The 14,856-nt window shown below is 40.1% G+C and overlaps 1 protein-coding gene across 1 annotated transcript in view; it reads left to right on the forward strand.

Annotated features, from left to right (window-relative positions):
- DIPK1A (divergent protein kinase domain 1A) overlaps nucleotides 1-14,856 on the forward strand; it is a 125,158-nt gene that overhangs the window by 106,213 nt on the left and 4,089 nt on the right. The window contains exon 3 of the mRNA XM_081087755.1: nucleotides 7,871-7,978. Coding sequence (XP_080943881.1) covers nucleotides 7,871-7,978 — 108 coding nt within the window. The remainder of the gene's footprint in view (nucleotides 1-7,870; nucleotides 7,979-14,856) is intronic.

The following is a 14,856-nucleotide window of genomic DNA, read 5'->3' on the forward strand; positions in this document are numbered from 1 at the left end:
CTTTCAGTGTACAGGATGACGCTCCCAACTAACTGAGCCACACAGGACAGGGCAGAAGTGGATCAATCCTGACCATGATATGGAGCATAGGTTTCCTTATTACCTCATTAGAACTGTAGCTGAGCATCTGTACATTCCTGCATTCTTGATTGGGATATTAGTGGCACCTAGACTATGCACACATACCACCACCACCACATTGTATACTGAAGAATTTTAAAGTAAATTAGAGACATTATAACAGAATGGAAGGAAAGAGAGGAGAGGGGGGTTGTATGTTTAGAGAGAGAGGAAAGGGAGAGTGTAATGAGCACTATTAATGTCTGGGGGGGGGGGGGGGAAGAAGCCCGGGGGGGGGGTGTGAAAAGTTGAAGATACAGTGAGAGTGCAGAGAATGGTGAAGATTTTAAATAGTTGATGTAGGACATGGGAGAAGATGCTGACTAGACACTTGGAAAATTTTCAGCCATTATTGAGACCCTACCTCCGCTGTTTCTTTCTAAGTAAGGACAGATTGATAAGATTGCCTCAAATACATTATTAGAACATGAATATCAGAAAATTATTTAAAACCTAGTGCTGTGCATCTGTCTGTTCATTGTTATTGCCCCTTTGGTACAATTTCCATGTTCATGAAATTCCTTCAACTTAGATGAGATTTGTAAAATTTAGCCAAAGGGCACCATCTTCTGGTACTACAAAGTATGTGCAAGCAAACGAGGGTATATAGTAAAATTGTAGTAATAAAAAAATCTTAGAAAAGGACAAACCTTTGATGTTTCCTGCTGAGTTTCCTATTGTAAACTTGAACATTCTTTATAATATCTGTATCTATTTAGCTAGAAGATCAGATTGCTGACAGTGATTATAATTGTATATGACCCTGTCGGAAAAATGAAACAAAACAGTGTGTGGCTAACCATTCTTTTTATACAAGCAAGAGGGAAATTTGCTTTTGGTTCGGGATGGAAGCCACAGGTTGATGAGCCTGCTCTTTGTGACTGCCTCCTCCATGCAGGGTTGGCTCGAAGCCTTTGCTCCAAGCAAGAATGTGATTCTTGTCGCTGAATGCCAGACTTATCTTCACTGCTCAACAGTTCACTGATAAGGGATTGGTTTGTCCTTTTCAGTTTGGTTTGCTTTAAGTTCTATGGAAAAGTATTAATTTTATCTTCAGTGAGGTCTTAAAATCAAATTACCATCTTCTGTATGGTGGTTATTTAATAAAAATTTATCAGACACTTAAATACCAAACTCTGTGCTAAGAGGGGAAGTTCAAAGATATATATGACAGTGTCTTCAAGTCCTTTTACTTCCTACCAGGGAAGATAACATGAATATAAATGATGATAGATTTGGGAATATAAGGAAAGAAGGGAGGAAGAACTTAGGCTCAGGAAGGAAATACACAGCCTTAAGATTATTCACTGGAAAATGGGTAATAGGGTCACAGTTAAATCTGGACCTGGGCAGAGTTATGGATGAAGTGTTCCTCCCGACTCCAGGGCCACAGATCAGAACAGTTGAAGGGGATAGCTGTTAGTTCTATCCCAGAAGTTGTTCATAGTAAAATGCCCCACTGCTGCGCCCTGGCTGGTTTGGCTCAATGGATAGAGCATCAGCCTGTGGACTGAGGAGTCCCAGGTTCGATTCCTGTCAAGGGCACATGCCTGGGTTGCAGGCTTGATCCCCAGTAGGGGACATGCAGGAGGCAGCTGATCAATGATTCTCTCATCATTGATGTTTCTCTCTCTCTCTCCCCCTCTCCCTTCCTCTCTGAAATCAATAAAAAAATATATATTTTTTTTAAATGCCCCACTGCTGGGTAAAGACCCAGTACCCACTTCATTCACTCATCCATTCCGCAAGTGCTTTTTATATGCATTCGATTATATGTCAGACATGTGTGTGACGTCCTCAGGAAACAAAGATGGGAGGTCCTGGCCCCACTTGGTGCTTGTGCAGAGGGGGTGACTACGTCCTGATCCCCTCAGTAGGAGCCCTGGGCCGGGCATCTGACCCTGCCATTATGAAGCCTGCTTTATGCCATCCTCTCCGGAATAAGGCATTCTGGTTCTTTTACCTCAGTGGTTAAAAGCTCAGGCTCTGGAGGCAGACTAGCTGCGTTAGTCAGATTTCAGCACCACCACTAACCTGCCCTGCAAGTTTCTTAACCTCTTCTTAATCGCTCTTGCCTCAATTTCTTTATCAGTAAAATGGAGATAATTCCTCTTTCCTAGGGAGGTTGTAAAGATTAAAGAGATATACATGAAAAGCTCTTAGAACAGTGATGACACGCATAGAAAACAATATGACAAATACCCATGTACCTACCATCTACTAGCATATCTTAACCTTTCACCATATTTGCTTCATTTTTAAAAAGAAAAAGAAAAATCACTACAGTCCAGTTGAAGCTCTCTTGATCGTCCCTGATAGTGTCTTTCCTCCTCCTCTGAGGAACCACCATCGTGAATTTGGTGTGAGTCCTTGCCATCACATTTTCATCATTCACTGTGTGTGTAGAGGCATATAAGTAATATGTAATATTGCTCTGGATGTTACTAAACTTTAATAAGTGATACTAAACTGCACATATTCCATTTGAAATTGTTTTCCATTTGATATTGTTTTCAGCATTTTTCTATTTGATATGTATAGGCCAAATTCTCTCATTTTAATTACTGTATTTTATAGTATCTTATATGAATATATCACAATTTATTTGGCCACTCACTTGATGACATTTATGTTGTTACCTAGCTTTCACTTAACACACCCTGAGGTCCTCCTAGACTGTACCTTGACCTGATATTTTTTGTTACTGATTCAATTTTTTTTAATGTTCATTAGTCTTATTCAGATTTTCTATTTCTTTTTGCATCATTTTATTATTTATGTTTTTCTAGAAAAAATGCTTATTTCAGTTGCGTATTGCCATAGAGTTGTTTATATTATTCACTGTCATTTCCCTTTCTTTTCTAGTCATATTTATTTGTGCCTCCTCTTTTTCTTTTATTTTATTATTTTTATTGATCTTAGAAGAAGGAAGGGGGAGAGAGAGAGAGAGAGAGAGAGAGAGAGAGAGAGAGAGAGAGAGAGAGAGAGAGAGAAACATAAGTGTGAGAGAAACATCCATCGGTTGCCTTCCACACACACCCTAACCAGGGATAAAACCTATGACCTTTTGGTGTTGGGGCAATGCTCTAACCATCTTGAGCCACACAGGCCAGGGCACCTCTTTTTCTTATGATCAGTCTTGCTAAAGATTCATCTCTTGCCCTAACCGGTTTGGCTCAGCGGATAGAGCGTCAGCCTGCAGACTCAAGGGTCCCAAGTTCGATTCCGGTCAAGTCCCAGTGGGGAGTGTACAGGAGGCAGCTGATCAATGTTTCTCTCTCATTGATGTTTCTAACTCTCTATCCCTCTCCCTTCCTCTCTGTAAAATATCAATAAAATATATATATTTTTTAAAAAAGGTTCATCTCTTTTGTTAGTTTTCAGAGAACTAGCTTTTTATATCATTGGTCTTTTTTTCCATTAATTTCTGTGTGTTTTTTTTTTACTTCTTTGGAGGGCTTACTCTGTTATTGTTGTAATAAAAATGGGTGTTTTTTTTTAAGCCTCTTTAGTTGAGTGCTAACTACTTATATTGTCTCTTGCTTTTTCATCATTGTGTTTAAAGCTGACAGTTTCCCTCTAAGAACGGGATAGCTGCATCCCACGGATTTTTATTTGTATACCTTGGTTGTTGTTCAGTTCTAGATATTTTGCATTTCCATTGTGATGTCCCCGTTAGTGCACAAATTAGTTAGGAATGTGCTTTTTAGTTTCCACACATGTCTGTGTTTATTTTGATTTCTCATTTCTTTGTGGTCAGAGGATGTGGCTTATCCAATCTTAATTCCTTGGAGAACCTAAACTATATCTTTCAGACGTTTCATCCCAGTTTATGAATAAGGCCTCCGAACTCCACCACCTTTGCCTCAATAAATAAACATGCCGATGAAATTGATGGCCATCTGGTACCAAGCAAAGATACCAAGCAGATGGTTCTGCATTTCCTACAAATCCCTACAAGTTGACCTGGGGAAGAAAATATTGAGCATCTCTCTGTGTGATCCCCGCCTCCCAAACTTGAGTCTAAGAACTACTGCTCTGCTCCTCCTATGAAGATGAAAGCTAATATTCTTGGTTACAACCAGGTCTGACGGAGAAAGCAAGCATGGCTAAGGGCTCACCTAGGAACGTCTCTGCTAATGATAGCTGAAGGTGTTGGCACTTAACTCTGCCACGGGCAGTGCTCTCCATCTCTGTGAGGGCTCTTCTATCCTCACATCAAACTGTGGGAAGTGTTAGACCCAAACCTTAATATATCCCACTTAGTGGAAATAGCAGAAACAGCACTTTCCAATCACAATACAATAAAACTTGAAATGAACAAAAATCTATCTGGAAAACTTTTAAATATCCTTTTAATTCTTGAGCCAAAGAGAAAGTGCAAATTGAAAATTCAAGTATCTAGGAAGTAACATCAATAATATATATTTTAAAATACATCAGAGCCCTGGCTGGGTAGTTCAGTTGGTTAGAGCATCGTCCCAATGTGCCAAGGTTCTGTGTTCGATCCCTGGTCAGAGCACATACAAGAATCAACTAATGAACGTATAAATAAATGGAACAACAAATCAATGTTTCTCTCCTTTCCTCTCTCTCTAAAATCAATAAAAATAAAATAAAATATATCAGAAACTCAAGATAAAGCTAAAGAAAAATTGAACTATTTAGAGAAGGATATAAAGTCTTAATTACATTAATAAATGGCAAAAAAACAAGAGATTAATTAAAAATTCATTAAATTAGAAAAAAATGTAAAGAAAGCAGAAATAATGAATTAACCAATATAAAATTTTTAAAAGGCTATATTCCTATTAGAAACAATAGTAAAATTTTTATGCTTTGTTTCATCCCATCTTCTTTATTCCACCAAATTTTAATCAATGTATTATTATTAGTAGTTCTGCTAGGGATTATCTCTATATTTTTAAATATATTTCTGTCTCTATAATTTGACTTATTAGATGTAAATGTTATCTTTTGACCATGAATAGTAAAGATAAGGAAATCAACATTCTTTTGCCACACGCCATCTTCTTACATGTCTCCTCCTTGAGTTTTGTTAGTTTTATTACTTTTACTAGCATCTATATGTACAAAAGCCTAAGTGACTGCAACGACCGGTCACTATGACGTGCACTGACCACCAGGGAGTAGACGCTCAAGGCAGGAGCTGCCCCCTGATGGGCAGTGTGCTTTTACAGTCAGCCTTCCCTGGCCGGCCAACCTCCTGCCGTCCCTCCCCCCGCTGGCAGGCCCCAGGCTGGGATGGGGAACCTGGAGTGGGTAGCGGCAAACGAGGCCCCTTTCCCAGGGGGGCCGAGGGCCGGCTCCTTCCTTGGGTCCAGTGGCCAACCTTCTGTGCCCCATCCCTCCCCCAGCTGGCAGGCCCTGATTGGCCCACCACCTGCCCGCCATGGTGGCGGCAAGGCAGCGAGGGAAGGAGCAGGGGGAAAGCAGGGAACCACGCGGTGGCAGAGCGCTGATGATAGCGGCTGCAGCATCCAGCATCCGTTCCTTCTGCACCCTGGCCTGCTGACCGTTGCCTCCTCTCCTGACCCTGCTGGGGCCTTTGGGTCCTGGGCTGGGATGGGAAACCGGGCGGGGGGGTAGGAAGGGGGGTAAGGTGGCAGACGTGGCCCCTTTCCCAGGGGGGCTGAGGGCCAGTTCCCTCCTCAGAGCCAGCAGCCAACCTCCCATGCCCTGTCCCTCTCTTCCTCTCCCTGGCCGGCAGGCCCTGATCAGCCTGCTGTCCACCTGCTGCAGTGGCGGCTTGGCAGTGAAGGAAAGAGGAGGAGGGGAGGCGGGGAACCACACAGTGGTGGGGTGCTGACGATGGCAGCATCGGAGTCTGGCATCCATTCCTTTAGTGCCTGGCCCAGAGACCATCACCTCCTCTCCGGCCTGGCCCTGATCAGCCTGGCCCCAATCAGCCCTGATCACCGGCCAGGCCTACGGACCCCACCTGTGCACGAATTTCGTGCACTGGGCCTCTAGTAGTTTATAATATCAACATTCTGAACAATATACAGTAGTGCTAAAGAGAATGAGCTATGTGACCTTGAGCAAGTTACTTTACAGGTATTTCTGTTTCCTTATTTTTACCATAGATATAAAGCAGGTTCAATGGATAGAATAGGGTTGTTGTCATGATAATAAAAGTATAGCCCTAGAACAGTGCCTGACACATAGTAAGCATCTATTAACTATCAGATATTGTATAAACAATTACCAAGAAATAGATGCCCAGAGTTATTTTAATCCCAGTCCAACATTTCAACTGGCTTTCATGTTTAGTTTCTCCATTCATCTCTTGGTTGCCTGAAATTCATTCTCTAATGGTTCAAGAGATGCTACTGGATGTTATATTTTCTGATCCTTATGTGTTTAAAAGCATTTGATGCCTTTTACTTGAAAAAGGTTGGGCTATGTAAAATAACTATTGCTATTACTGAGCACTTACTATCTGTTGAGGTCTTATTTTAAACCTTTTCATTAAGTCCTTTGAATTCACAGCAATGTTTGTTCTGCTTCATGACATTTTTCTGGAAATTTTCTTTATCTGACACTTGCTTTTCCTATTCTTTACTCCTTTTTCTTGTATGTTTGCTATACAAACCTCATATTTGTTGTTGTTGTTGTTTTTTATTGTTACTCACTACTGAGTATTTATAGGAAGCAACTGGGGCAGTGAACTGAGCCTGTAGTGAAGCTGCTGTGCCCAGAGTTGTGTGTGTGTGTGTGTGTGTGTGTGTGTGCGCACAAAAGAACAAAGGTGAGACAGAGACACTCACACAGATGGGTTAAGCCTGTTTATCTCCCTGGCAATTACAAGCTGCTCGTGATACAGTGTTTTCCAACCCCTGTTTCATTAACAGACTACCTCCCACATAGACAACATCTTGAAGGGTTTTATCATTCAGCACTGCCTTGCCCTGTACTTCATGGTGCCAAATAGAGTCCTTGGAAGTTCCCACAGCTGTGTCCCTAAAGCCTTCAGTGCAGCCAGGGAGGTGGTTCTCCTCCTCAGATGTACCTCCTGTGCAGTGTTCTGCCAGCTTTGTCTGAGAATTGAGGTCAGAGCAGGTATTTAATCTCAGCATGCTTGTGGACTCTGGTGTAATTTTCACTGAATTTGGCAGGCCATTCTCATTATTGTGTCTTAGGGTTACATTGGTACCTTACTTTATCGAAGATAGAGCTTGCATTTCTTTTTTAAATTTTATTCCTTTTTCCCCTTTTTACTGAATTGATTGGGGTGACACCAGTTAACAGAATTCTACAGGTTTCAGGTGCTCAATTCCAGAACACATCATCTGTACACTGTATTGTATGTTCACCACCCCAAGTTTATTTCTTATTTTTGGATGATGTCAGGGATGACAGAGGTAACTTTATTTTGTTATTTTAAAACATTTTGGTAATCTAAACTTTATTTTAAATTTATTTTAAAACAAGAGAGCTATTTTGGAAAATAGAGTGCCCTATTCTTGGAGAGAGTAGGTACCATACCACCTCAGACCATGTTAAGTGGGAAAAATAGTTTCAAAATTCTATGCACACCCTTGTCGCAACAAGGTCTCTCAGCATCATAGAGCTAATAAGGAACAGAGCATGGATTCAAATCCAATACCGAGTTATTTTTATTGAGGGCCTTCTCTTAAAGAATATAGATATCTCATTATGTTGTATTTATTATGTTTCTTCTTGTGAACATTTTTCTATTAACTACTTTTTTATTTCCTGTGTTTAGTGTGACAAGTACAAGAATGGAGTTATTGATGGGCCCGCATGTAACAGCCTTTGTGTTACAGAAACTCTTTACTTTGGAAAATGCTTATCTACCAAGCCCAACAATCAGGTATGGACATTGTGAATAAACATTACAGGTGGCACACTCTAATTTTGCCTTAAACTAAAGGTTATTAAAAGAATGATTGAACCAGAGCTTTAGGACAGTTTATTTTTAGGACATTTTATATATTCCTATTTTCTATGCTTTGATTCATTCATCCCACAGATGTTTGTTAATCCCCTATTCCCAGTATATTCCAGGCACTGTTTTGGTTACTAGGACTACAACGGTGGTTAAGATAGGTAGGATTACTTCCTTTATGGATCTTACATAATCCCAGAGGGGTGGGGAGTATAAACAGTGGATAGATAAATAGATAATTACAGGATGTGGTGTTTTATTAGGATACACAGGGCAAACTGATGGAGAATGCAGGGGATGGGGATGTGCTTTAGAAGAGGTGATCAGGGAGACTTTTCTAACATTTGAGCTCATACCTGCATGAACAATTAAACCGCAGGCATAGGCAAAGGACAGGATGCACTAAGTCACAAAAGAAGAACTATGACTAACTGATAAACACAATGAAAAACATTTTCTACCTCACTTATCATCAAGGAAATATAAATTAGAGCAGTAGAATACTATTAGGCTGGAAGAAACTGTCACAATCACCAACACTGGTTACTCTTGGGCAGAGGAATATTACATGATTTTTAAGGACATCTTTTCTGTATATTATTTTGAAAGTTCCAATATAAATTTCTATCATTACTCTGATAATTATAGAAATTTAAAATATATTTTAAGTTGATGATGCTAACAAAGTTTAAGAGGATTTCTGAAGCAGTCTAACATTTGAATATCTACTGCATGATAGGAACTGTTTAAGGCGCTGGGTGAGACCTTGGAGAATAAGACACATAAAGCTTCTGGCCTCCTGTGCCTTATGTCTCATGTGAGAGAAGAGATAATAAACGATTCAATAAATGAAGAAATGAGGTCATTTTCAGACAGTGCTAAAGGCTGTGAAGAAAAATGGGGTAATGGGTTTGAGATGACTTGAGATGGAAGGGGATCTCTTCTACAAGTGGTGAGGGAAGGGCAGGCCTAAGGTGACATCTGAGCTGGGACTTGGAATATGTGAAGGAGACCACTGTGTGAAGATCTCTGAGAGCTCATTCCAAGCAGAACCAACAGCAAACGAAGCAGGGCATGAAACAGGAATTAAGTTGATAAGCTCAAGGAAGAGAAAGACCAGTGTAGCTGGGACATAGGGACCCAGGGGTAAGTGGTACAAGATCAGATCAGGGAAGAAGGCCAGGCCAGTTCATATGAAGTCAAACAGGCAATGGAAAGGACTTAGAACTTTATTCAGATTGAATTAGAAGGTCTGAAGCAGGGGAGTAATATAATCTGCTTTTTTTGAATTAATGTTATTACTAATTAATTTAACCCTATTTGTTTTTTACATATAAGCAAGAGTAGACTGCCTGGGTGGGCTCAAATGCTGGCTTTACCACTGTTGTGTCACCTTCAGCATGCTAAGGCACACGGTGGTGTTACCTTCACATCTCTCTGCTTCAGTTTTTCATCAGTAAATTGAGAATAATAATAGTATCTACTTTATAGTATTGTTATAAGTATTAAAATAATAAAATAAATTCATAGACCAAAGCACATAGTAAGAACGTATAATGTTAGTTTGATAAATAGCTAGATAGTTAGTAGTGACTAATTCTGGGGTATGGGATTAGGGAAATGAACCTAGGAAAACTTTGCCTTTCATCCTTTTATGTAATTTGACTTTTTAAAATTTTATTTATAGCTATAAATGCTTACATGAAGAAACAAGAGAGATCTCAAAGAAACAACCTAGTCTACAACTAAGGTACTAGGAAAACACAAACTAAACTCAAAGCTAGCAAAAGAAAAGAAATAATACAAATTTTAGCACAGATAAATGAAATAGAAAATAGAAAAACAATAGAGAACGTCAATGAAACCAAAAGTTGGTTCTTTGAAAATATAGACCAACTTTTAGCTAGATGGTCTAAGAAAAAAGAGGGAAAACTCAAATTGCTAAAATTAGAAAAGAAGTGGGACATTTTTACTCATAAAAAGGATTATATGGTTATTGTGAACAATTGCACACCAACAAATTGGATAACTTAGATGAATTGGGAAAATTGCTAGAAACACAAAACTTACCAAGAAATAGAAAATCTGAATAGAACTATATATACCTACTAAGGAGATTGAATCAGTAACCAAAAGTCTTCTAGCAAGAAAAAGACACATTGCTTCACTGGTGAATTCTATCAAACATTTAAAGAACTATCACCAATCCATCTCAAACTTTTCCAAAAAAAAATTGAAGAGGAAGGAAAACTTTTTAACTCATTCTGTGAGGCCAGCATTACCCTGATACCAAAGACACTATAAGAAAATTACAGACCAATATTCCTTTTAAACACTGATGTGAAATCTTCAACCAAATACTAGAAAACCAAATTCAGCAGCGAGTTAAAAGGATCATACAGTCCTGGCTGGGTGGCTCAGTTGATTTGAACATCGTCCCATAAACCAAAAGGTTATGAGTTCGATATCTGGTCAGGACCCATACATAGGTTGCAGGTTCAATTTCCAGTCCGTTGGACAAACATGGGAGGCAACTGATTGATATTTCTCTGTCTCATCTCTAACTCGTCTCTCTCCTCTCCTCTCCTCTCCTCTCCTCTCCTCTCCTTTCTCTCTCTCCCTCTCTCTCTCTCTCTCTCTCCTCTCTCTCTCTAAAATGTCCTCGGGTGAGGATAAAAAATAAAAATAAATAATAAAGGGATCATGCATCCTGACCAAGTGGGGGTTTATTCCTGGAATGTGAGGATGGTTCAACATAGGAAAATTGATCAATGTAATACACCATGTTAACAGAAAGAAGGAAAAAGAAAAGGATCATCTCGATTGATGCAGAACAAGCATTGACACAATTCAGTACCCTTTCATGATAAGAATAATCAAAAAATTAGGACTATAAGGCAACTACCTTAAAATAGTAAAACCCATATGAAAAAACAAACAAACAAACAAAAAAAAAACGCCCACAGCTAACATACTTAATGGTGAAAGACTGAAAACCTTTCCTCTAAGATCAGGAACAAGATTAGGATCCCCACTTTTGCCACTTCTATTCATCAAAACACTGGAATTTCTGGCCATTAGCCAGATCAGTTAGACAAGAAAAAGAAATAAAAGGCATCCAAATTGGAAAGGAAGAAGTAAAATGATCTCTCTTGACAGATTATATGATCTGTTGTAAAAAAACAACACACAGGCCTCAAAACCAAGATGGCGGCATAGGTAAACACCGAAATTGCTGCCTCCTACAACAACTTCAAAAATGCAACAAAAAGACAAAACGGACATCATCCAGGACTACAGGAAGGCTGGCTGAGTGGAAATTCTACAACTAAAAGGAGAGAGAAAAGCACTCTGAGACTCAGGAGCTGCGGAAGTAAAGTGCAAAGGTACGGAGGCTCGAGCGCACGCGCGAAAAGGGGCTGGTACCTGAGGACGCATCGGTCTTTTTGAATCAGGAGGGAGTCACAAGCTCCCGACTGCTCTGAACTCCGGTTCCGGGAAGTCTCTGGGGACCCAGGACTCATACGGGGAGAAACTGGACTGTGGCAGCAGGCAGAACATGGGAACTCGAGGGCGGCTTTCCCTCAGAGGTGCTTGCAGCAATTAAATTACCGGGACACCGAGATCAGCCATAGCTGTTTGCTCCACCTTGTAGATTCCTTGAGACCCCGTCCCACCCAGTCTGCGGCAGAGGCTTTTGCATATGAATGCCCTGGCCCTTTGCAACCTGAAAATTACCTAACAAATTGCAGCTGGGCCAGACAGACCCAGAACTTCCAAGAGAAGGCCCAACGCCCCACAGCAGCTTGCATTGCTTCACATCTGGGCCTCATCTGGGGACCTCCAAACTCCAAAAAGGAAGGGGAATCTGCAGATCTTTTCATAGCTCTGCTGGGTAACCTCAGGCAGAGACTAAATTAGCACCTCCTTAGATCCAAGAGCCAGTGTACCCAGTGGTCAGAGGGGGACCATCCAGATTACAACTCCTCAGATCCATAAGGGACACACTCAGGGGGCAGACTCAATGAGCACCAAAGCCCCACTGAAGCAAGTCTTGCTCCAGAAGGGTGTCTCCAGCACAGAAGTTCTCCCACTGCAGACACAGCTGATTCTCACAGCCAATTGGCCTGGAGGTCAATTCCTCCCAGTGATACCTACAACAATCAAGGCATAACTACAACAAGACTATGCACAAAGCCCACAAGGGGGTGCACCAAGAGTGTCCACCTCAGGTAATGGGGGAGGCTGAGCCACTGGGCCCTACAGGACACCTAGCACACAACACCACTCTACCAACACAGGGAAGCATAAAAAATGCGGAGACAAAGAAACAGGTCACAAATGACAGAAATGGAGGAAAGCAAACGACTGGATATAGAGTTCAAAACCACGTTTATAAGGTTTTTCAAGAAATTTCTGGAAACCACCGATAAATTTAGTGAGACCCTGGAGGATATGAAAAAAGACCAACTAGAAATTAAGCATACACTGACTGAAATAAAGAATAATGTACAGAGATCCAACAGCAGACAAGAGGATCCCAAGAATCAAGTCAAAGATTTGAAATACGAAGAAACAAAAAATACCCAACCAAAGAAGCAAAAAGAAAAAAGAATCCAAAAATATGAAGATAGTGTAAGGAGCCTCTGGGACAACTTCAAGCGTACCAATATCAGAATTATAGGGGTGCCAGAAGAAGAGAGAGGGCAAGATATTGAAAACCTAATTTGAAGAAATAATGACAGAAAACTTCCCCCACCTGGTGAAAGAAATAGACTTACAAATCCAGGAAGCGCAGAGAACCCCAAACAAAAGGAATCCAAAGAGGACCACACCAAGACAGATCATAATTAAAATGCCAAGAGCAAAAGACAAAGAGAGAATCTTAAAAGCAGAAAGAGAAAAAAAGTCAGTTACCTGCAAGGGAGTACCCATACGACTGTCAGCTGATTTCTCAACAGAAACCATGCAGGCCTGAAGAGAGTGGCAAGAAATATTCAAAGTGATGAATAGCAAGAACCTACAACCAAGATTACTTTATCCAGCAAAGCTATCATTCAGAATAGAAGGTCAGATAAAGAGCTTCACAGATAAGAAAAAGCTAAAGGAATTCATCACCACCAAACCAGCATTATATGAAATGCTAAAAGGTATTCTTTAAGAAGAGGAAGAAGAAAAAGGAACTCTTACCATTTGCCACAGCATGGATGGAACTGGAGAGCATTATGCTAAGTGAAATAAGCCAGTCAGAGAAGGATAAATACCACATGATCTCACTCATTTGTGGAATAACAACATAAACTGATGAACAAGGACTGATCCAGAGATGGGGAGGCATTGATTGGACTGTCAGGCCTTGGAGGGAAGGTAGGGGAGGGTGGGGGCAAGGGGGAAAGATCAACCAAAGGACTTATATGCAAACATATAGGCCTAACCAATGGACATGGACAACGGGGGATGAGGGCATGAGCGGGGTGGTGCGGGGAGTAGGGGGTAACATGGGGATAAGGACACATATGTAATATCTTAATAAAAAAATATATTAAAAGGCAAAAAAAGAAAACACACAGACTAAAGATTCCACACACAAAAATTGTTAGCACTAATAAGTGAGTTCAGCAAAACAGCATGAAACAAAATCAACACACAAATGTCAATTGCATTTCTATACACCAACAATGGCCAAAGCAAAAAGAAAATTAAGAAAACCATTCTATTTACAATAGCATCCAAAAGAATACTTAGTAATTAATTTAACCAAGGAAGTGAAAGACTTGTACAATGAAAACTTATGAAATAAATTAAAGACATAAATAAATGGAACACATCCCATGTACATGGGTTGGAACACTAAATATTGTTAACTTGTTAATATTACCCAAAGGGATCTACAAAGTCAATGCAATCCCTATCAAAGTCCCAATGACTTTGTTTTTGTTAATACTCACCCAAGGATATATATTTCCATTGATTTTTAGAGAGAGTGGGAGGAGAGAGAAACATTGATGTGAGAGAGACACATCAACTGGTTGCTTCCTACAGGCACCCGTACCAGGGCCAGGGATCAAATCTGCAACCCAGGTACATGCCCTTGACCTGGAATCAAACCCATGATCTCTAACACTGAGTCACGCTGGCCAGGGCCCAATGACAATTTTTTCAGAAATAGAAAACCCCCTCCTGAAATTGATATGGCATCTCAAGGAACCCTTAATAGACAAAGCAATCTTGAAAAAGAAGTACAAAGCTGGAGGACTCATACTTGTTATTTCAAATTTTTCTATAAAGCTACAGTAATCAAAACAGAGTGGCACTGGAATAATGACTGACATATGAATCAGTGGAATAGGATAGAGAACTCAGAAAGCCCTCACGTTTATAGCAGGATGATTTTTGACCGGGGTACTAAGACCGTTCAATAGGGAAAGGACTATCTTTTCAACAAATGGTGCTGGGAAAACTAAATATCTACCTGCAAAAGAATGAAGTTGGATCCTTAGCCAATATCATATGCAAAATTAAAGTCAAAATGGATCAGAGATATAAATGTAAGATCTAAAACTATAAAACTTTTAGATTAAAACATAGGGTAAAAACTTTATGACATTGGATTGGCAATGATTTCTTGGGTATGACACCAAAAGGAACAGGCAACAAAAGTAAAAATAGACAAATTGGGCTTCATGAAAATTTTTATATTTTGTGTATCAAAAGACAATTATCAGTAGAGTAAAAAGGCAACCCACAAAATTAGAGAAAATTTACAAATCATATACCTGATAAGGGATTAATGTCCAGAATCA

This window comes from Myotis nattereri (genome assembly GCF_964212035.1).
Source record: "Myotis nattereri genome assembly, chromosome: 3".
In the NCBI taxonomy this organism is placed as follows: domain Eukaryota; kingdom Metazoa; phylum Chordata; class Mammalia; order Chiroptera; family Vespertilionidae; genus Myotis; species Myotis nattereri.